The sequence below is a fragment of the Amblyraja radiata genome, chromosome 17 (genome assembly GCF_010909765.2).
Source record: "Amblyraja radiata isolate CabotCenter1 chromosome 17, sAmbRad1.1.pri, whole genome shotgun sequence".
Classification (NCBI taxonomy): Eukaryota; Metazoa; Chordata; class Chondrichthyes; order Rajiformes; family Rajidae; genus Amblyraja; species Amblyraja radiata.
Window position 1 is genome coordinate 37,211,620 of NC_045972.1, and position 22,109 is coordinate 37,233,728.

Genomic DNA, 22,109 nt, shown 5'->3' on the forward strand with positions numbered 1-22,109 from the left:
TAGTTGTTTTTGTGTAAAATGGGTGGTTCAACCAAACTGATATTTTTAAATCCTTATCTCCTAACAGTGTCTATGCAAGGACAACCTTTACCCTGGCATTGCTTTCCTTGGAAAAGGCTTTGGGAAGAACAATGAGCCCTTCTACAGTTACCTCCTCACCTACTTTATTGCTGTTAGCTTCATTCTTATTGGTAAGACTCAGCACAACTCAAAGTTCCTTCTAACCTTAGACTAGGGCGGCCTAAACCTATACCAATTCTAGTTATTTCTGCTCTGGGTGATGTCGAGCAATATGACAGGATGTGGTCCATTGAAAAAAGTTAAAAATAAACCAGGAGTCCAAAGAATATAATGTAACATACTTAGAGTCATAGGGTCAAGCAGCATGGAAACAGGCCATTCAGCCCAACTCCATGTTTACTAGGATGCCCCATCTACACCAGTCCCACCTGCCAGCCTTTGGCTCTAAACCTTTCCTATCCATGTACCCACCCAAATGTATTTTAAATGTTATTATAGCATTTGCCTCAACTACCTCCTCTGGCAGCTCATTCCATATATCCACCACCCTCTGTGTGAAAATACTTAATGGAAATTTGTGTATTTTTAATTAAGCTTGCATACGCACGCTGGAAGCAGTGTTTGTGTTTTAATCTGTGATAGAGATCTGTAGATAAAGCAAGTAAAGTATTTCCAAAGACCAGGTATTGTATGCAATACCAAGAAGTTACAGGTTAGCATCTTGGTTCTTAAACCTTCTCCAATGCCAAATAGATGCCATAAGTTTCTAGCAGAACGATAGAGGGAATTCCTCCATGCCAAAATAGGCTGCATTTACGATCACAGTCCTTTGTTGTGTTAGGCACCATGCAAGACAAAAGAGACAGAACAGCACAAAAGCAGGCCATCAGCCCACCAAGCCCAATTCTATTAACTCTAGGAAAGCACACAATGGTGCTATGTATTATAGAATAACACAAAATACATTGCAATGATCGTCTACTAAGTGCTGAAAGCATTTGTAACCTTGATGTGTTTTTTTTGTATGCAGCGGAATTGAACACAATAGCTCCAATCATCTCCAACTTCTTCCTGTGCTCCTATGCTCTCATCAACTTTAGCTGCTTCCATGCTTCCATTACCAACTCCCCAGGCAAGCCCTCATTTCCTATTTCACAACGTGTTTTTGTAAGTTTTGTTTGTGATTCCCGACAACAAACACTGGTAAATAAATAAACTCTGAAAATAGAACTTAATTTCTGCGGCAACCAGGCATCACAGTCATGATAAGGGGTAGACTATTTAAGGCTGAGGTAAGGAGAAACTTCTTCACGCAGAGTCATACAACATGGAAACAGGCCCTTCGGCCCAGCTTGTCCATGCCAAGGGTGGTGAGTTTTTGGAATTCTCCACCTCAGAGGACTGTGGAGGCTTCTTCCTCTTGCGTTTGAGGCAGCAGAAGTCTGCAGCAGGGTGATGCCATCCGGTTCGACATCCGTAGGTGCCCCCCCTAAAAGGGGAACATGCTCCGTGTTGGCGCCAAGCTGCGGCGCTGCTGCTGTCTCTGTTTGTTGTCGTTCGCCTGGCTGAGGTCAGTTGACAGGGCTCACCACGGGGAGGTCGACAACATGAGCCTCAACTGTGGAGGCTAAGTTCTTCAGTATATTCAAAACAGAGATAAGTGAGTTAAGGAATAGAGTTATATGAGTGGAGCAGGAAATTTTTCAAATGTATATAGGAAGTATTCAAAAGTTTAGCTTAGTTTAGTTTATTGTCTCGTGCACTGAGGTACAGTGAAAATCTTTTTGTTGCGTGCTATTCAGTCAGCGGAAAGTCTGTACGTTGATTACAATCAAGCCGTCCACAGTGTACAGATACAGGATAAAGGGAATCACGTATAGTGCAAGATGTAGTCCTGTAAAGTCCAAATACAGATAGTTCGAGGGTCTCCAATGAGATAGATGGCATCTCTAGACCACTCTCTAGTTGATGATAGGATGGTTCAGTTGTTTGATGACAGCTGTGAAGTAACTGTCCCTGATTCTGGTGGTTTTCACACTTCTGTACCTCTTGCCTGATGGGAGTGGACAGAAGAGGGAGTGACCCGGGTGAGACTCGTCCTTGAATATGCTGGTGGCCTTGCCATGGCAATGTGAAATATAGATGGAGTCGATGGAAGGGATGTTGGTTTGTGTAACGGTCTGGGCTGCTCCCACAATTCTCTGCAATTTCTTGCTGTCCTGGATGAAGCTGTTCCCAAACCATGCTGTGATGCATCCCGATAAAAAGCTTTCTACAGCGCATCTGTAGATATAAGGGAGGTAGATACATTTTTAAAAGATCTACAGATTGAGGACCGTAGAGATCTGGCACATGATAGATCATTCATGGTTGTATAAATGGCAGGTTTGATGGGTCAGATGGCCAACCCGTACTCCTAATTTTTTGTGCTCTTGTGCGAAGATAAAAAGTCAACCAAGATCTAATTTAATTGTGGAGCATGTTCAGGGACTTTAATTGCCGTCTCGTTAAATTCTTATATTCACATGTACGTAGACTGTTCTCTACGCAAGTTATATTTTATGACCAATATTTTCCCTTCACTATATTATTTGATGTTTTTTAAAATATTAATATCTTACACTACATTGTGTAATGAGGAAAGTTTGGACAGGCTTGGCTTGTATCTGTTGGAGTTTAGAAGAGTGAGAGGTGGCTAGATTGAAGTACATAAGATGTTATAGGCCCTTGATGGGAAAAATGTGGGGAGGATGATCCCTCTTTTTTGAGAATCTCGTAACCATGAACCTATATAAAAATATGAGGTTGTCCATTTAAGACAAATAAGGTGGAATAGTTTGAATCAGAGAATCTTGATTCTTTGAGACTTATTCATAGAGTCTTACAGCATGGAAACTTTAGCCCTACTTGCCCACACTGGCCAACATGTCCCATCTACACGAGTCCCACCTGCCTGTGTATGGCCCATAAACTCTAAACCTTCCTATCCATGTCCCTGTCTAAATGTTTATTGGAACTCAAAGAACAATGGAAGCAGAGTCTTTTAATATTTTTTTTAAAAAGGAGTAGATAAGTATTTGATAAGGAAAGGGTTGAAAGGTTTACAAAGGTAGCTAGCAAAGTTATGCCAGATAAGTCAGATAAGCCAGGGTCCCCTGAGATTGCAGGGCCAGGTGATTGATTCCTGCTCCAAGTTCATATATTTGCATTAAGTGTATGCTTCTTTACATTATTTTTGATGTCTTATTCCAGTTTGTGTAGATTTGCCGTGCACTATTTGGACAATGTTTCAGTAGAATGCAAGTGAAGCAAGGGCAATGATAATTAGTATGGTAATTAGTAAAGTGCTTAATCATGAATACCATGATAATTTGTATCATGATCAGTAAAACCTGGCAAAGTGCTTGATCATGGAGATGACATTGAATACTATCTCACTTTTAAACAACTGACTTTGCTTTGCTTTCTCTAAAGGGTGGAGACCTTCGTTCACATATTATAACAAGTGGGCTTCCCTCTTTGGTGCAGTTGCTTCGTTAGCCATCATGTTCTTACTAACGTGGTGGGCAGCTCTCATTGCTATTGGAATAGTTGTTTTCCTGCTGGCATATGCACTGTACAAAAAGCCTGGTAAGTAATTAAGAAAACCGCAGGTACAAATAGCATTACCACTATCTGTATTGCACTAGTCTAAAGCACCTCAAATGTAATTTTATGTGGGTACACTACTGAAGCTTCCACCTTTCCAAATACTGAATTGACGGTGTTCTTTGTAGTTATGCAGCATGTGTAATTCGAAATACTCCATGAATTTTCTGAAGGCATTGAATTGTGCGGGAATATGATCTAGAGTCACATCGGTAACTCATCGTTATCAACCTAAATGGTCGCTTGGGAAGTAAGTGCCAGTCAGTGAGGGCAGCGGATCCTTCATCAATAAGGAATATCGGAAACAGAAGGCTGCGGAAGCGAAGTCAATGCATATTTTGAAGGCAGATAATGACAGATTCTTCATTAGTACGGGTGTCAGAGGTTATGGGGCGATGGCAAGTGAATTGGGTTGAGTTGGAAAGATAGATCAGCCATGGTTGAATGGCAGAGTAGACTTGATCATTCCGGATGGCCTCATTCTGCTCGTAGAACTTATGAACTTGCGAATTCTTAAATCACTTGATATTCACAAGTTACGGCAGTAACATTTTGGAGTAGAAATCATGTTTTTACATTACCCACCACTTCCCCCTCTCTCAGGTAACCAAGGCCAGTTATAACTGTACAGTGTTGGCAAGAATCTTTCACATCCCTTTCACACAAACTGAGAATCAAGTGGAGATCTTCCCAATCTGAATAGCTCAACATATGAGGGAATATGCTGTGCATTAAAATGTCGCAGCAATTGGCTGCATGTCAAGCAACATCTCACCAGAGAGCTGTGCATATCAGACATTTAATGCATGCTTGTGTATTATAATTTGTAATGTAAGTGTAAGCCTATTTTTTCCTTGCGACCTGAATGATTGCTCGATCCAGAGAATCATTGCTAAAGTCTTGTTGTTGACCTCACAGTTGGAGTGGAGCCACATCTCATTCTATTTGCAATGACTCCAATTGGCAATTAGTACTTTGGCTTCAGGCAGGGTGCAGAGAAGATATATGAGGATATTGCCAGGACACCTGAGCTATAGGGAGATGTTGAGCAGGCTAGGACTACTCCTTAGAGTGCAGGAGGATGAGGGGTGGTAATCTTATAGAGGTGTAACAAAATCATGAGAGGAATAAATCGGGTAGACGCACAGTCTGTTGCCTGGAGTGGAGGAATCGAGAACCAGAGGATATATGTTTAAGGTGAGGGGGAAAGATTTAATAGGAACCTGAGGGGTAACTTTTTCACGTAGTTGTATAGAACGAACTGCTGGAGGAGGTAGACGAGGCAGGGACTATCGAAAATGTTAAAGAAAGATTTTGCAGGTACATGGATAGGACAGATTTAGAGGGATATGGGCCAAATGCAGGTAGGTGAGACCAGTGTAGATGCGACATGTTGGCCAGTTTGGGCAAGTTGGATCAAAGGGCCTGTTTCCACGCTGTAAGGCACTATGTCGCTATGACTCGTCAAACCCAAAGTAAAATCCAATCCTTGGAGTGATGTAATTGATCAAGTCCTTAGCTGTCAAGGGTTATGGGGAGAAGGCAGGGGAATGGGGTTAGGAGGGAGAGATAGATCAGCCACGAGTGCATGGCGGAGTAGAATTGATGGGCTGAATGGTCTAATTCAGCTCCTTTCACTTATGACCTTAGATTGGAGAAATATTTAGGTAGTTTATTTAACGCATTTCTGTATAACCCTTGTTTTCTGTTTTAAGCTGTAAATTGGGGATCTTCCGTTCAAGCTGGCTCCTATAACATGGCCCTGTACTACTCTTTGGGCCTAAATGAAGTGGACAATCATATTAAAAATTACAGGTAAATAACCACGTGATGTACAGCAAGTAGCTGGAGAGTTTTACTCCACCCAGGATCTAGCGCCAGAGATCCGGGTTTGATCCTGACTACGGGTGCTGTCTGTATGGAGTTTGTACGTTCCCCCCTGTGATATGCGTGTTTTTTTCCCCGTGTGCTCCGGTTTCCTCCCACATCCAAAGACGTACAGATTTGTAGGTTAATTTGCTTAGGTAAAATATTACATTGACCCTAGTGTGCGTAGGATAGTGCTAGTGTAGGGGGCTCGGTGGGCCGAAGGGCCTGTTTCCGCGCTGTATCTCTAAACTAAACTAAACAGCTCCACGCAGGTCATTTCACAGCAAACAAAAGGATGTTCTCCACATTAAACAAAAAAAGGGCCAGCCAATTTGTATTTACAGCACAATTTGGAATTATTGTGAAGGCCTCTTCCAGTTTGTCTGTTGAAATGAAATAAAGGAAGAACTGGCTGCCAAATATTGAATGATATTCAGCACGGGGCACTTTCCAGAGAGTCACTGACTCAGGCATGAGGCACTGAGTGGCCAGTACTTCTTTTGTATTCCTTAACTGGGTGAAATGACTCAGACACATGACTGGTGAGATCCACATGAGAGTCATGGCCCTTTAGGCATTTAGTAATCACAAGGGTCATCATCAAGTTGCCAGGATTATCACAGAGACATCAAGCATTACCAATTAACCTCCAAATACTGCTGAGAGAGCCACGGTGGCACAGCGGTAGAGTTGCTGTCTTCATTAGTTAGTGCAAAATGTTTTGTTAAAGCTAATATTATCAAGATTCAAGAGAGTTTATTGTCATGTGTCCCAGATAGGACAATGAAATTCTTGCTTTATTTCAGCACAACAGAATATAGTAGGCATGAATAAATACAGAACAGATCAGTGTGACCATATACCAATAAATATATATATATACATACACATAAATAAACAGATGAAGTACAATGGGATATTTAACGATCAGAGTTTTGTTTGAGTTGAGTTTAATAGCCTGATGGCTGTGGGGAAGCAGCTATTCCTGAACCTGGATGTTGCAGATTTCAGGCTCCAGTACCTTCTACCTGAAGGCAGCAGGGAGATGAGTGTGTGGCCAGGATGGTGTGGGTCCTTGATGATGCTGGCAGCCTTTTTGAGGCAACGACTGTGATAGATCCACTCGATGGTGGGGATGTTAGAGCCGATGATGGACTGAGCAGTGTTTACAACTTTTTGCGGTCTTTTATGCTCCTGGGCGCTCAAGTTGCCGAACCAAGCCACGATGCAACCGGTCAGCATGCTCTTACCATATCACATAGCATATATGCTGTAAATATTGAGCTTAGCAATACACCATGGTGTGGTCTTTTCCATCTCCTCCCATGGTTATAATGCCCCAACTGTGTGATCTGTTTCGATTAACTCACCAAGATTTGTATATTTCTAGGCCTCAGTGTTTGGTTCTTACTGGTCCTCCAAACTTCCGTCCAGCACTGGTGGATTTTGTTGGGACTGTTACCAAAAACCACAGCCTGATGGTGTGCGGTAATGTGCTGATCGTGAGTGCGTTTGAACCTTTGGAACCTGAGTTTTATTTTCATGAATCAACAGTGTTTGATGATGACGTGTACCAGCCACAGGAAAATGAATTCCTTCTTGCTGCAGCTTAACAGGCCCGTGAATGCAATAACACGCAAATAAATAATAATCAGTAGTACAATAAATTAGTAACTTCAATACAGGTCCACTACAGATTTTCCGGCACCCTTGGTTCCACAGCCTTTCTGGACTAGACATACTTGTTCCTATTTGTTCCACAACATTCTGAGTCTGGCCGCACCACCACATTATTGGGCCTTTGCTGCCTCTGTTTAATTGCTGCTCGGCCTTTGTGACAAATCTTCATTGAGTGGTTGAATGATTTTTCTGAATCTAAAGTGTTGAAGTCCATTGCATAATCCTTCCTTCCTACTTCACTGCAGCTTTAGCATTGCTTCCAGGGTTTGTGTTCCTGACTGCTACCATCTTCCAGACACAAGTCTTCCCCGCTCAGTCAGTTTGATCATTGTAGACATTTATCCAATTAGTGTAATGAGTCATAGAGTCTTGCAACGTGGAAACAGGCCCTTCGGCCCAACTTGCCCACACCAGCCAACATGTCTCATCTACACTAGTCCCGCTGCCTGCATTTGGCCCATATCCCTCTAAACCTGTCATATCCATGTACCTGTCTAAATGTTTCTTAAACGTTGCGATAGTACCAGCCTCAACTACCTCCTCCGGCAGCTCGTTCCATACACCTACCACCCTTTGCATGAAAACGTTACCCCTCAGATTCCTATTAAATCTTTCCCCCCTCACCTTAAATCTATGTCCTCTGGTTCTCGATTCCCCTACTCTGGGCAAGAGACTCTGTGCGTTTACCCAATCTATTCCCCTCGTGATTTTGAACACCTGGTTTTTATTGCTAATTACACCCTGTCCTCAATCCAAGGGTCATCAAAAAGAAAAGTTGCCTGAAGTCACCTGTAATGGACACATCAAGTGGATGGCCAAGAGAAAGATCAGGTCCTTTTATACAGCAGTGGGTGCAGACAACATACGGACTGGATCACAAATGCTAATGCAGGTAAATGCATGCAATGTGAATGATATTGAGTAAAGTCAGGCCACAGAGTGGATGCATGGAAAAGGCAGGGTGGTGCAGAGGAAGGGACGAACAAAGGGAGGGTGGGACACAGAGATGGCTAGAGGTAAGGTGGGACAGGAGTAGGGAGTGGAGCAGGGGTAGGGCAATGACAAGGTGGGACAAAACGGGCTGGTCGAGGCTAGATTGGACAGGACAAGATGGGACACGGGGTAGGGAGAGAGCTGAGCAGCAGCAAGGGGGCAGAGAGTTGCTCATGATACAGAAGTAAGGTGTTATTGTACAAATCACACTAAAACAAGGGGTAGTTTTGTCGAATCTCCAATATCTTATAAACACAATTACCAGTGTCTTATAAATTGAACATATATAATTTAAATAAAGACATTGTAAACGATAAACATTCATTGTTAATTAGATATTTTATTCTTTGGATAAGAATACCCAACACTACACTTTACCTAAATCCCAACTGTGCCAATTCGACAGGAGTAAGAGGTAGATCTTTTGCATGTCTTTGGGTTGAGGAATTGTAAAGGTGAAGAAGGCCCAAGCAAAGGAGAGAGCGAGAGAGCGAGAGAGCACATTTTCACACGTTCCACACATGTTTCAAAAACACTTGGTTCCATTGCATTAAGCATCTCCCTCATGCTTTTAATTGTGAATGGCCTTGCACATTTGAAAAGTATGAAGATAGTCACAAAAAGCTGGAGCAACTCAGTGGGTCTCTGGAGAAAAGGAATAGGTGACGTTTCGGTCAGGACCCTCCTTCAGTCTGAAGATATTCTTCCACCTTTTCAATGATGATTGTTTAAGATAGAATGAGAGAGCAACAGTCTGAATGAGTGCATGAGAATTTCCAAATTCTCTTTGTTCAAATGAACTGTTTTGCCCACCGTTCAGCAATGCGTGCATGTTTAAAATAAATCACATTCTATGTTGACTAGGCTGTCGGTCTGGGCAGGATGAAGCCCAATGTTCTCGTGATGGGATTTAAAAGCAATTGGCAATCTGATCATCCGCAGAATTTGGAAAACTACACTGGCATTATCTAGTGAGTATTTCATTCTGAAAACCTATCTGAAAGGAAAGATGATATTGGACATAAATATTGCGATTGATGAGAATTTATTTTGTTCCAGATATTTTATTTTAACCATTTTCACAATGCTTTGTTTTGAACTTTTTGCCACAATTGTCCTGGTTGTCAGGGTTATTCTACAAACCATGGCATGAACTGGTCACATTTTTACACCCCATGCCTTGAAGTCACGTAGAACGTTCAATATATATTCCCATCAGTTCCAACACTGAAGAGGCGACTCTATGTCTAATATTCAGATTTATACAGTCACACTGTACACAATATAACTGTGCAGAGAATCAACATTAAAAGAGAAGATATCAATACAGTGCAAGATACACATGTCAGGGGTTACGGGGAGAAGGCAGGAGAATGGGGTTAGGGGGGAGAGACAGATCGGCCATGATTGAATGGCGGAGTAGACTTGATGGGCCGAATGGCTTAATTCTGCTCCTAACACTTATGACTTTCTGACCTTATGACATGTACTTGCCATAATTTGTTGCTTCCGAGTATCAAATAAGCTCTGTCCTCAGTTTTCTGACCTGGCTCATTTGGGTGTTTGACATTGTTTGACATGACAATTTTCATTATTCATAGCTCACTCAATGTAATGAATAAGTCGTTACCACATTGCTGTCTGTTGCCGTGGGATGGGTACACACTGGCTACTGTGTGACCTACAATAATGACCATACCTCGAAAGGACCTCAGTGTTTTTACTGATTTTTTTTACAAGGCAATTTTCTGGAAGTCTGAGGTGGCAGTGGTAAACTGAGAGAACCGGACATTAAAAACCTGAGTTAATGTTGCAAATATGCTTGCTGAGGCGGCGCAGTGGTGCAGCTGTAGAGTTCAGTTCTGTTTATTTTCACGTGTACGGAGGATCAGTGAAAAGCTTTTGTTGCGTGCTAAGCAGTCAGCAGAAAGACAAAATATGATTACAATCGAGCCATTTACATGATAAGGGAATAACGTTTAGTGCAAGGTAAAGCCAGCAACGTCTGATATGGGATAATCCGACGGTCACCAATGAGGTGGATAGTAGATCAGCACTGCGCTCTGGTTGTGGTAGGATGATTCAGTTGCCTGATAACAGCTGGGATGAAACTAGAGACTTGCTGCCTTACAGCATTAGAGACCCGGGTTCGATCCCGACTATGAGTGCTGTCTGGGTTATGGAGTTTGTGCGTTCTCCCTTTGACCGCGTGGGTTTTCTCCATGTGCCCTGGTTTCCTGATGCTGATTTACCAAGGAAAGACACAAAGTGCTGGAGAAACCCTGCAGGTCAGGCAGCATCCCTGGAGAACACGGATAGGTGTTGTTTCTGGTTGGGACCCTTCTTTGGACTGATCTGAAAAATTAAAATGGTCTTTTTGCAAGCGGTCAAGAGACACAGGGCTAAATACGCCTAACCTAGCAGGTAACCCACCAATGTACCAGATGGATGAAACCCTCTGATCCATCCAGCTTTCATCATATTCACCTGCGTACAATGTTACACATTCCAATCCACATCACAACAACCACCACGTCATCATCTTCGAGAGCTCAAACAATAGGTTAAAAATTACCCTAACAATTGCCCCCCCACCACCTACACAATCTTTGCACATCCCCAATGCCTTTCCATTCGTCACTTTAATTTTATGTTTCATCTATTTTGTGTTTTGTGTATTTTGTGTTTTTACGACTGTTGGCAGATCAAATTCCCTCCTGGGATAAATAAAGTTCTATCGTATCACATCGTAATTGCTCCAACTGTGTAGAAAGGAACTGCAGATGCGGGTTTACACCAAAGATAGATACAAAATGCTGGAGTAACTCAGCGGGATAGGCAGCATCTCCGGAGAAACAGAGCTAGGTGATGTTTCGGGTTGAGACCCTTCTTCAGACTGATTATAACTTTTACCTATGATTGCATCCTGTGCTTGAATTTGCAGCGACTCATTCGACTTGAATTATGGTGTGTGCGTGACGAGAATGAAGCAAGGCCTGGACATCACACGAATGACCCAGACTTGTGGTGAGTCGGCAAAAGCAAAATGCAGCGGATGCTGAACATCCGAAATAAATTCTGAGACCCCTTGAAACACTGGGATGTCAGGCAGGATGTGTGGAGATAGAAATAGGGTTAATCTTTTGCAGTTTTTGTTCCGATAAATGACTAATAGCCTGATTTTTTTCTCTGTGAAAGCAATTATTTGTGTTGTTGAAGGGTTTCCACAAGAATCTCAAACTGTAAAGCACAGAAAAATTTGAAGATAAAGAATAAATATCTTTGATAACGGACAATGTACTTCAAGGGAATTTGTAACCATGTGCCTGTAGCTCATTGGGATTGTGTTGTTTTGAATTGAATGCTGCCTCTGTCACTTATTCTATTAAATAAAATAACCCTTGCTGTTTTTTTCATTTCAGTAGACACCAGCGCTGTGTTTGTTGAACAGCAGGCCAGTACCATTTTCCAGTTGGAACAAGGCAAAAAAAACATAGACATCTACTGGCTGTTTGATGACGGAGGTAACACATTAGCAGTGTCCTCTTGTGATCTGTATAGTGGATGAAATTCAAGCTCTCTGTTCTATGGGGCTATACAGCTGCAGGTTAAAATATAAGAATATCAGTTATGTTACTGCGCACAGAGAGAGCTCAAATGCTATAATTAGAGTCATAGACCCGTACAATTGACAATTGCATCATCAGTCCCCACTGTGACCGCACCAGCCACACACTTACATTAATCCTGCTCAAACCTATTTTATTCTTCACATCAACTTCCTGCAGATTCTTCTGCTCGCCTACACACTGAGAGAAATTTACAGTGGCCACCCCCATATAAAATTTACTGAGGATTTACTAAGAAAATCCGGAGGTCGCTGGTCGGCGGTGTGCGGAGGTCGCTGGTCGGCGGTGTGCGGAGGTCGCTGGTCGGCGGTGTGCGGAGGTCACCGGTCGGCGCGGACTCGGTGGGCAGAAGGGTCTGTTACCGCTCTATCTCTGAACTAAACTAAATAAAACCCGACACGTCGCCTAGTCCTTCGCTCCATAGATGCTGCCTCACCCGCTGAGTTTTCGTCGACCTTAAACTAAAAATGGGATTAGTGTAATGAGTAATTGGTGGCGGGTATGGACAGGCTGAGCCAAATGACCTGTTTCTGCACCACTCTGAAGATCAAAAAACATGTGAATGGGAAAGACAACGGTAAGGAAGAGAAGTGGAGGATGGGGGATGGGCTTGGGGTGGGGGAAGTGTAGCAGTGTGTGAGTATCCCAGAACCTGTTATACTGGGCCCTGCTGTTACGCCTCTGCTGTTTTCTGACCTGTGTTTTCATTCCTGTAGGTCTCACCCTCTTACTTCCGTATCTGCTCACTCGCAAGAAGAGGTGGCGCCAGTGTACGGTTCGCGTGTTTGTGGGCGGTCAGATCAGTCGCATGGACGAGGAAAGAAAGGCGTAAGTGGGCCTGGCTCTGTGAGGACCTCTGCCACTGAAAGTACCTTTGGGAATAACCACTGGGAATAATCCCAGCGAAGCCAAAGACAATCACATTTGGCCTTTGGGTCTGTGCTGTGAGGCATCATGGATGTCAAATCATTTCCAATAGAACAACTAATGCACGTTTATGGCATAAAAGGCACCAGCCATCATGTTGAAAGGCCTGAGCTACTTTAATCACCACCAGAGGTAGTCAGAGCAGCAGGTTGTATTGACAATGAATATGCAGTGGTGATTTAGGGCTTGCACTATTTGAGAAAGCTTTACCCTTCCAAAGCTGGATGGACAACCCTCTAGCACCATTGCTCATTAACTATTTGTTGGTTACGTTTTACTAGCATTATTAGTTATGGCCGTAATTCTCTAAGTTCTTGGAGCATTTTTGCAACGTTTGCTAAGGAGGTAGGGAGTGGCGAGACCAGATATTAATTTTAGTTTTTAGTTTAGTCCTAACTAAACCTTGGCGAGAAGTATGTGGGAGGTATCACACTTCAGTGATGTTCTCCATGGTCACAAACTTGTATATCTTCCTCGGGGGAATGGGAACCATGTGCAAAGCCACACTATTCCATTGTCAGTTGAACATCATAAAGAAGCTGCCCGTATAATTCATTTTTATTGATTCTGTTTTGCAATTATTTTCATAATATTTATTAAAAAATTATAACTTTTCTTTTCGTAGTTTCTGATTGTGTCTGAAGGTTAGGGCAGGGTGGTGGTGCAATCTAAGATTTGAGTTCAGTCCCAATCCTGGAGGCTGTTCTGCAGAGTTTGCATGTTCTCCCTGTGACTGCATGGGCTTCCTGTCGGGTGCTATGGCTGTCATCCACATTCCAGAGATGTGCTTGTGGTTTAACTGGCTATGATAAAATTATCCCCTAGTCAGTTGCAACAGGATCAAATTGGAGTTGAGGATTACAGAATGGGACTTATCGCATGGCACTGCTTCGAGTCGACTTGAACTCATTCGTCAAATGTCTTTGTCTGCCTATAGTTTAGTTTAGAGATACAGTGCGGAAACAGGCCCTTCCGCCCACTGGGTGCGTGCCGACCAGCCATCCCAGCACACTAACATTATCCTACACATACCAGGGACAATTTATATTTATACCAAGCCAGTTAACCTACAAACCTGTACGTCTTTGGAGTGTGGGAGGAAACCAGAGCTTCCCGGAGAAAACCCACTCAGGTCACGGGGAGAAGGTACAAACTCCGTACAGACAAGCATCCGTAGTCAGGATCTGGCTCTGTAAGGCAACAAATCTACCCCTGCCACCCTGTCGATGGAAGTAAGTTGCAAACCTCCAGAGTACTCAAGAGTTTTTGACAAGTGTCCATGCCAGGGAAGCAATATTACTTAATGTCAAAGCTTGGTTCCACCGTTCACTGGGTGAGGCTAGTTCCGGCCTCTCACAATCTTCCATTTCCTCATGGAAAGCAAAATCGAAATGTGAGTGATGGAGCAGGTTTCTCATCACTAGGGTCCATGGAACCAAGCGGACAGGAAATTATCTTTGTAGATGATCAACAAGCACGGCCATTTCGCCAACAACTCCAACTTCTGGATCATATTTTCCAGTTTCCATTTTATTCCACTTTTTAAGACAGGACATCAGTGTTGGAAAGCAAATTAGCTCCTAGTTCAGGCTTGTTAATGCCTCAAAGTGAAAATCTCTTCCAAGTCATTCTTCATTGTCAACGGAAAAGATCTCATGTTAACGTTTAAAGAACCAAAAATAACAATTATTTATTTTTTTGTGTTTAGGATGATTAATCTCTTAAACAAATTCCGTCTTGGTTTCCATGAGGTCCATGTTCTGCCAGACATCAACCAGAAGCCACGTCCTGAACAGTAAGGAATATTTGAACACAGTTCTGGGTCATTTGTCACTCCCTCGTCAGCTAGATTTGTCACGTCCCGTTGCTAGATATCTTTGGTCTCTCCATCCACATTGTTAACCAGTACTCTTCTTACTCTAATGTATGCTTGTTCTGTATTTTTTTTTAAATTCCTATCTTGCACTATGACTATGACCAGACGCTAAACTGCATTTCGTTGTACCTATACTTGTATCTGTGCAATGACAATAAAGTTGAATTGAATTGAATTGTGGCTTTAGTTCCAATCGCTGGTTTTAACTGAACATTCAAGCTGTTATTCTTTCATTGTAGAGTGAAGAGGTTTGAGGATCTGGTTGCTCCTTACAGATTGAATGATGGGTTCAAGGACGAAGCCATTGTTAATGAGCTAAGGAAGGACTGTCCTTGGAAGATCTCAGATGAGGAGATTAAGAAAAACAATACAAAAGTACGTAAAGATCACATTAAAAGAACCAGTTCAAATGCTGAACTTAGTCACGTATGACTTGAAACACCAGGACTGTTGGATTGAACTGAAATATTAATACCTGACCGTGCATTAATATCTAATGAGGCAGTAACTCAAAAGGACTTTGGTTGTTGCTGCACCTGTAGATTTTCTGGACTATCAGATGCTAATCGTATTAATTGACTAACACATGTTTTTTTACACGTGAGATTAAAGAGATCAGGAAATAGAACCTGCTGGGGTTTCATTAGTACGTTTCAGGCTGTCCAAAACAAGCTGAATCGCAATACAAGCACGCTGGGCCCTGCCTCTGGCTGCAAACCTACCCTCATTGCCATGTTCCTGACTGTCATCCCAGCTACACATCCCCCTCCCCTCCGTGTACTCCCAGCTCACACTCCAGAGTAACTTGAGTTTCAGATGCCAAACCATCAGGAATATCGGATGCCAAATAAGCAGAGTTCTACTGTGGTTAGACTGCTATTGCCATGGGAACTCAAAACTCTTCCCACTCGGCCAAGCATATGGAATGTCATTTTCCATTGCAGTGTTTTCCATTGCAGTGTATGGATCTCGTACCAATTACCAGACTAAAGACATGTTTACTTTGCAAATGTGGCTGAATATTTAGGTAAAGAATTGAATGTTTTAATTTTAATGAAGATATATGTCCCCACAGTGCTTTGTCCTTAATGATATCATTAGATTTCAGCAACAAAATCTAGCAAATGAAATGATTAGCAACAGGATTTTTGTTCACTACCAGCAATAGTCCACGTTTTGTTTAATATATTCATTGTACCAGTGAATCAAGTTTACAGATCAGATAAATTATATGCCTGGAAGTCAAATGTATGAGGAGTCTTTAAGGAGCTAAAAGATGAAGTGAGCTTTGATGATATCATTATTTTTGGTGCAGTCACTCCGACAAGTGAAACTGAATGAGATCTTGCTGGACTACTCCCGCGATGCTGCACTCGTGGTGGTGTAAGTATGAAACCTATTAGTTTATTGTCATATGTACTGATGTACAGTGAAAAGCAGTTGTTGCATGCTAACCAGTCAATGGAAAGACAATACATGATGACAATCGAGCCATTCACAGTGTACAGATACATGATAAACGGAATAACGTGAATAATATTTTGTGCAAGATAAAACCTAGGCTGTATAACCTCCAGCTTTGACCATCATCAGTCCCTTTCTTAATGTTGTGGCATATTCAGTAAGGAGGATCTTGTACAAACCCCCACGTTATGCAATATTTATTTGACAAGTGTTGGCTAATGTTGGGGAGAGGGTCGGAAAAGTTATTTCAAATTTTGCTCCTCTATTTTTATGATATATGTACAAATATATGAATTGGTTTTCATCAAAAAGGAAGTGTCTAATTAACTATCACAATTTGACATGTTCCGTTCCTGGTCTTCTAGTTTTTATAACTGCTACATTCACCCCTCAACCAGAGTTGTCAATAACCAACTGATGCATTTCGTTGTCTCTGTACTGTACACTGACAATGACAATTAAAATTGAATCTGAATCTGAATCTGAGTTGGCTGATGGGCTGCTGTCATTGTTTCTGAGCCCACCTTCTCCACATTTCAAGCCAGTGTATTTAATGAATCGAATGTAAGAATATTTGAATTAAGGCTTCTTATCTCATGAAAACATTGTTCCTTTTGTGGGGGGTGGGGGGGTGGCGGGGGGGGGGGGGGAATTTCCAAAGAATTTTGATCAAAAATGTTTTGCATCAGTTGGGAAATCCATGCACTGTGTTAGGGAGGAGAATTACAACACAAGGTTAATGTGACCTGATTATTGGAGCACTATGTTAATTATTAAAATTATGTCATTTCACTTCCATTAGCCACTCAGCCAATGAGCTGGGGCAATTCCATCGGATATTATCCTATTTTACTGTGTTGTTTAAAAATGGATTCTAATTAAAATATATCCATATTTTATGAAGCTGTGATACACAAACATGTAAATTCATACAAACTGATACACAAAAATGTAAGTTCACATAGGGGATGAGATTATAAATAAAGCCCACGTATTTCTACAGATATTTTTTTTAATCGTTATTCAACATATTTGAAAAATAGAATGAAAGTGATAGCAAAATATAAATGACTTTACTCCCAGCTGGAACCTGATCAGATTCCGGTGATACGGTGACATTGTCTGTTGCGTTTATTTGCTTCTCTTCCTTGTTCCCTGAGCTAAGATTCGATTTATGTGTATGTGCGTGTGTCTGTATGTGTATATATACAAACACACACACATATATAAAAATAATATATACACACACACACACATATAAACCTTCTCCATCAAATTAATCCATTGAGATATCTTCCCCAAGAGTATCAGACCTAAATACATTTGTGATGTCTCTCAATCAGACACAGGCACATCTTTCCTGCCACTTTCCACTTCCCCGTCCACTGTATTTAGTTCCTTCCAGATCTTTAAATGTCTTCATGGGTACCTGAAGAGAAATTACAAAGAAATATAATGGGCCTTGTGAGCCTCCATGCTTAAGTTGCTTTAACTATATTAGGATCAATTATTAGCCTTGACATTCTAAAAAAAGAGCATGTTTTTTTAATATATTTTCTATTATTGGATTTTTCTTGAACCAAACGTGATCATGTGTGTTTTTTTTTTTTTCAGTACCATGCCTATCGCAAGAAGGATTCAAAGCCCTAGCGCACTGTACCTGGCATGGCTGGAGACAATTACACAGGATCTACGTCCCCCTGTCCTATTAGTCCGAGGAAACCAGCAAAACGTCTTGACATTCTACTGTCAATAACACTTACTCACTTTAGCACACTCTTGAATACCCTATCAAATAGTTGGCACAACAAATTTGAATGTATAGGAGGGAACTGCAGATGCTGGTTTAAACGGAAGATGGACACAACAAACTGGAGTAACTCAACGAGTTAGACATCATCACTGGAGAAAAGGAATAGGTGACATTTCGGGTTAAGACCCAAATTCAGTCTGAATACAGTCTGAGGATGGGTCTTGACCCAAGAGGTCACCTACAGTATTCCTTTTGCCCAGAGACTTGCTGAGTTACTTCAGCTTTTTGTGTCTATCTTCATCTTAAATTTGAATGTATGATGAAAATGAACCTGTGAAACTACACTTCTTTATACTGTGATTTTAAGAACTAGAATGCAAACAACAGTGAGCTGAGAGTAAAGAGACCAGCATGAAAGAACAGACGTTGATAACAGAGCATGATTTTATGAAGGCATTCATTTGTAATATATATAGTAGAATCTCTAATTAAAGTAATTCTAATATAGTCAATGAATATTGTCCATCCTATTAAATCAATAGTATTGCTAATTCTTGGAGGAAATTAAATTAAAACATGTGGCTATTCTATGGATGTTTTGATTAAAACACGCCATCATATCTGTTCATCATCTGCATGATGGGTCGGGCCCTCCAACTGGAGTCACCACCTCCAACCTGCACGCAACAGGGCCTGGATATGCACTGCCGATCTCGCTGGCCCTGTGTCAAGTAGGGAGGTTTATTTTGTGACCCTAACCCTATAACAGGCTTTGTTGGCAGAGCTGGCAGAGGATGTGGAGAGGCTGTGAGGAGAGTGAGTGCAGATTTGTCCCATCTCCGCTGTCAAGCACTTTTAATCTTTACATTTCACCCTGCTTGCTTGGGCGTTTCAAATCTTTCAAAGTGAAGTAAATTATGGGAAAGATGCAATAAATGTAAATATTCAATAAATTTATTAAAACATAATTAAAGACATTACTTACCTTCTCTTTTGCCTTTTTCCGTCTAAGTTGCAGGCGTGGGATCAACATGTAATCAATGGGTCACAGATCTGACATGAGATGTGATCTGGCTTTGGAAGCTAGTGTGATGGTGGGAAATCTGGCAAGACTGGGGTCCATCATTGGATTCCATCTGTCACCCAACAAAGCCTCAGAGTCCAAGGTAGACACAAAATGCTGGAGTAACTCAGCGGGTGAGGCAGAATCTCTGGAGAGAAGGAATGGGTCAGTACCCTTCTTCAGATGCTTCTTCAGTCTCAGAGTCCCCCTGATGGACCACACATAGGCGCAATTCTGAGATTCACTGATACATAGTTGAAAGGAGCTGTGGCTATTTCCAGCATGGTTTGGCCCATGGCGTGTGGTGTGCCTGGGTGATGGTTTGTGCTGCAATTTCCTACATTTTAAGTTCCTGTTTTTTTTACGATGGGGCAGGTAGAACGTGCCAGCAGTGGAAGGACTGAATGTTTAAGGTAATGGATAGAGTGCCAAACATGTGGCCAGCTTTGTCCTGAGCGGAGTGGAGCTATTTGATTATCGCTGGAGTTTCGTTCACCCCAGCAAGCGGAGAGTTTTTCAAGCTCCCCATCTGACCTGACCATCCCTTTAGGCAGAGCAAAGCCTGTGGGAGAGAGTTACTGACTGTGGGTTATTCAACACTTATACCCCATTATATTCCACCAGCTGCTAATGGACCTGAGATAACTACTTCCTGCAACAATATTTTGTACCAGCAATAACTGTGGGCAGTGTTAAGTTTTTTTTGTGTAGGAAGGAACTGCACATGCTGGTTCACATCAAAGATAGACACAAAATGCTGGAGTAACTCAATGGGTCGGGCAGCATCTCTGGGGGAAAAAAAAATTGGTGATGTTTTGGGTCAAGACCCTCTTCAGAGTGAGTTTTTTGTTCAAGATTCCCACACTCACTCAAATACTGCTTTGGCCTCAAGACAATCACTCTCACCACGTCTGTAGTTCTGAATTAGGGTTTGAATCCTGTATTTAAGATGGTAGTGGTGAGATATCTTAGACCATGAGGTCACAGAATACAGGGGAATGCAATCTTTCTGCTGCCACAACTAAAGACTGTCGCATTTCATGAATGCTGTTGAGCTGCTAAATCTGCCCCTTTTGGCAAGATAATGGCGCCCACACAAGGATGAGTGTGCTCAGTGTGACGATGGACTTTGCCTTGACGAGGACCAGACAATGGTCACTCCTACCAATACTCATTTGGGAAAATGCAGCAGCAGAAATGGGATGTGTGAGGAAAAGGTCAAGCACAAGACATAGGCCCATTCTCGCTGCTGTGTCCATCTTTAGAGCACAGGAGAATGAGGGGTGATAGAAACATAGAAAATAGGTGTAGGAGTAGGCCATTCGGCCCTTCGAGCCAGCACTGCCATTCAATATGATTATTGCTGATCATTCAAAATCAGTACCCCGTTCCAGCTTTTTCCCCATATCCCTTGATTATAGGGGTGTACGAAATTATGCTAGGAATAGATCGGGTAGACACACAGAGTCTCTTGCCCACAGTAGGGGATTCAGGAACCAGCAGACATAGGCTTAAGGTGAGGGGGAAAGATTTAATAGGAATCTGAGGGGTAACTTTTTCACACAAAGGGTGGTGGGTGTATGGAATGAGTTGCCAAAGGAGGTAGTCGAGGCAGGTACTATCGCAACTATTAAGAAACATTCAGATAGGTACATGGATAGGTTAGGTTTAGAGGTATTTGGGCCAAATGCAGGCAAGTGGGACTGGTGTAGATGGAACATGTTGGTCAGTGTGGGCAGGTTGGGTTGAAGAGGCTGTTTCCACACAGTATAACTCTATGACTAAGATAGGGAATGGGCTATGGGGAAACATGTGCCAAAAGGTTCAATTCTGTGACAGATGGGGCCTCCAGTGCCAATGATGCTATTGGGTATTCTATCCAGTGTGATGTATTGATTTTTGTAATGGCGCCATTACCGGGGACATGCAGCTCATGTAATATTTCACACTGGAATCAACCATAAACCCAAACTCTGTGGCACAAGGGAAGAAGTTTATATTGTTAATTATTGTAAACACCTATTGTACACTGTCGGGTTGTTCTGACATCGTGAACTGCTGTTAATAGTGTTAGCAGTGAACGTAAAGCTCAATTACCTGCTGCTTTGGGTAAAGCAAGGACAGTGCCATCTTCACTATTTTAACAGGCTTCAATATCACTGAGATCACTGCTTCGATGTGATTGGGACAAGTTAAGGGCCTGTCCCACATGGGCGTCATATGCGCGTCATTTACGCGAAATCATTTACATGTCATGACGCACGATGCACGACGCGCGCATCATGACGCGCACGTGAAGCGAGCATGGCGTGCATTACGCGCACATGGCGTGTGGTGGAATAGGCAGTGACGCGTGGTTGCGCCCGGCGCCCCAGGATTTTATGATTGACAAAATCTGCGCGTCACCTGCGTGACACGCAAATGACGCCCAAGTGGGGCAGGCCCTTTAGACATTGACTGTCCTGTAATTCTCTTTGGGGTCCACATTTGTATTGTGTTTATAACACTAGAAGGTGAAGCTCGACGTCTGGTCACCCCTTGCCGCTTAACTAATCATTTTCCAGAATCACAGGAGCACTGAGTTTACAATGAACTCAGTCCCAGTTTATAGGAAGCTATAAACATCCAGCCGAACAGCTTTATTGAGATCGGAATTCCAATAAACCGCGGGATCGGTCAAGTGCAAGTAAGCCAAGATCTGGAGATTTCTATGAAATCAGTATAATCAGCATCCTTGTCTCGGGGCAAAGCTTTGGCTCATTTAACAGGAAAACCTTCCTCATAGACCATGCAATAAAAATCATCGCTTGACAATATGTGATCACTGGAAATGTGCCTCGGAGCAATCCTTGCCTTACTCGCTACCCATTCATTACCTCAACCAGTTTTACTGAAGGTTGTTTGGGGTTACACATTAGGAAAATTAACAGCCACATAATATTTGAAACATTTTTTAAAAATATTGTAAGGCAATTGAAAGATTCAATTGCCTTACAAATCTGTTTCTGGAGAAGAATCAGAGCAATACAACAATAATTGGAGGAGATTCGAGGGACGGTTTGTGTAGACAAGGTACTTCTACTATTTCCTTATAGGGATGGTTGAATGTAAGTTATATGTAATTGCTTTAATGTTGTGTTGGGTACTCCTGTTCCAATGGATTTTTGCAAACGAGAGAACACAAAG

General features: G+C 42.2%; 1 protein-coding gene across 1 annotated transcript in view; it reads left to right on the forward strand.

Annotated features, from left to right (window-relative positions):
- slc12a3 (solute carrier family 12 member 3) overlaps nt 1–18,785 on the forward strand; it is a 39,229-nt gene extending 20,444 nt beyond the window's left edge. Inside the window, exons 12-25 of the mRNA XM_033036184.1 lie at nt 68–191; nt 1,052–1,153; nt 3,496–3,651; nt 5,385–5,484; nt 6,929–7,040; nt 7,976–8,110; nt 9,076–9,182; nt 11,156–11,238; nt 11,634–11,735; nt 12,557–12,668; nt 14,476–14,562; nt 14,883–15,018; nt 15,959–16,026; nt 17,722–18,785. Of these exons, the coding sequence (XP_032892075.1) occupies nt 68–191; nt 1,052–1,153; nt 3,496–3,651; nt 5,385–5,484; nt 6,929–7,040; nt 7,976–8,110; nt 9,076–9,182; nt 11,156–11,238; nt 11,634–11,735; nt 12,557–12,668; nt 14,476–14,562; nt 14,883–15,018; nt 15,959–16,026; nt 17,722–17,863 (1,566 nt within the window). The 3' untranslated portion in view covers nt 17,864–18,785. The remainder of the gene's footprint in view (nt 1–67; nt 192–1,051; nt 1,154–3,495; nt 3,652–5,384; nt 5,485–6,928; nt 7,041–7,975; nt 8,111–9,075; nt 9,183–11,155; nt 11,239–11,633; nt 11,736–12,556; nt 12,669–14,475; nt 14,563–14,882; nt 15,019–15,958; nt 16,027–17,721) is intronic.
- The last annotated feature ends 3,324 nt before the right edge of the window (nt 18,786–22,109 follow it).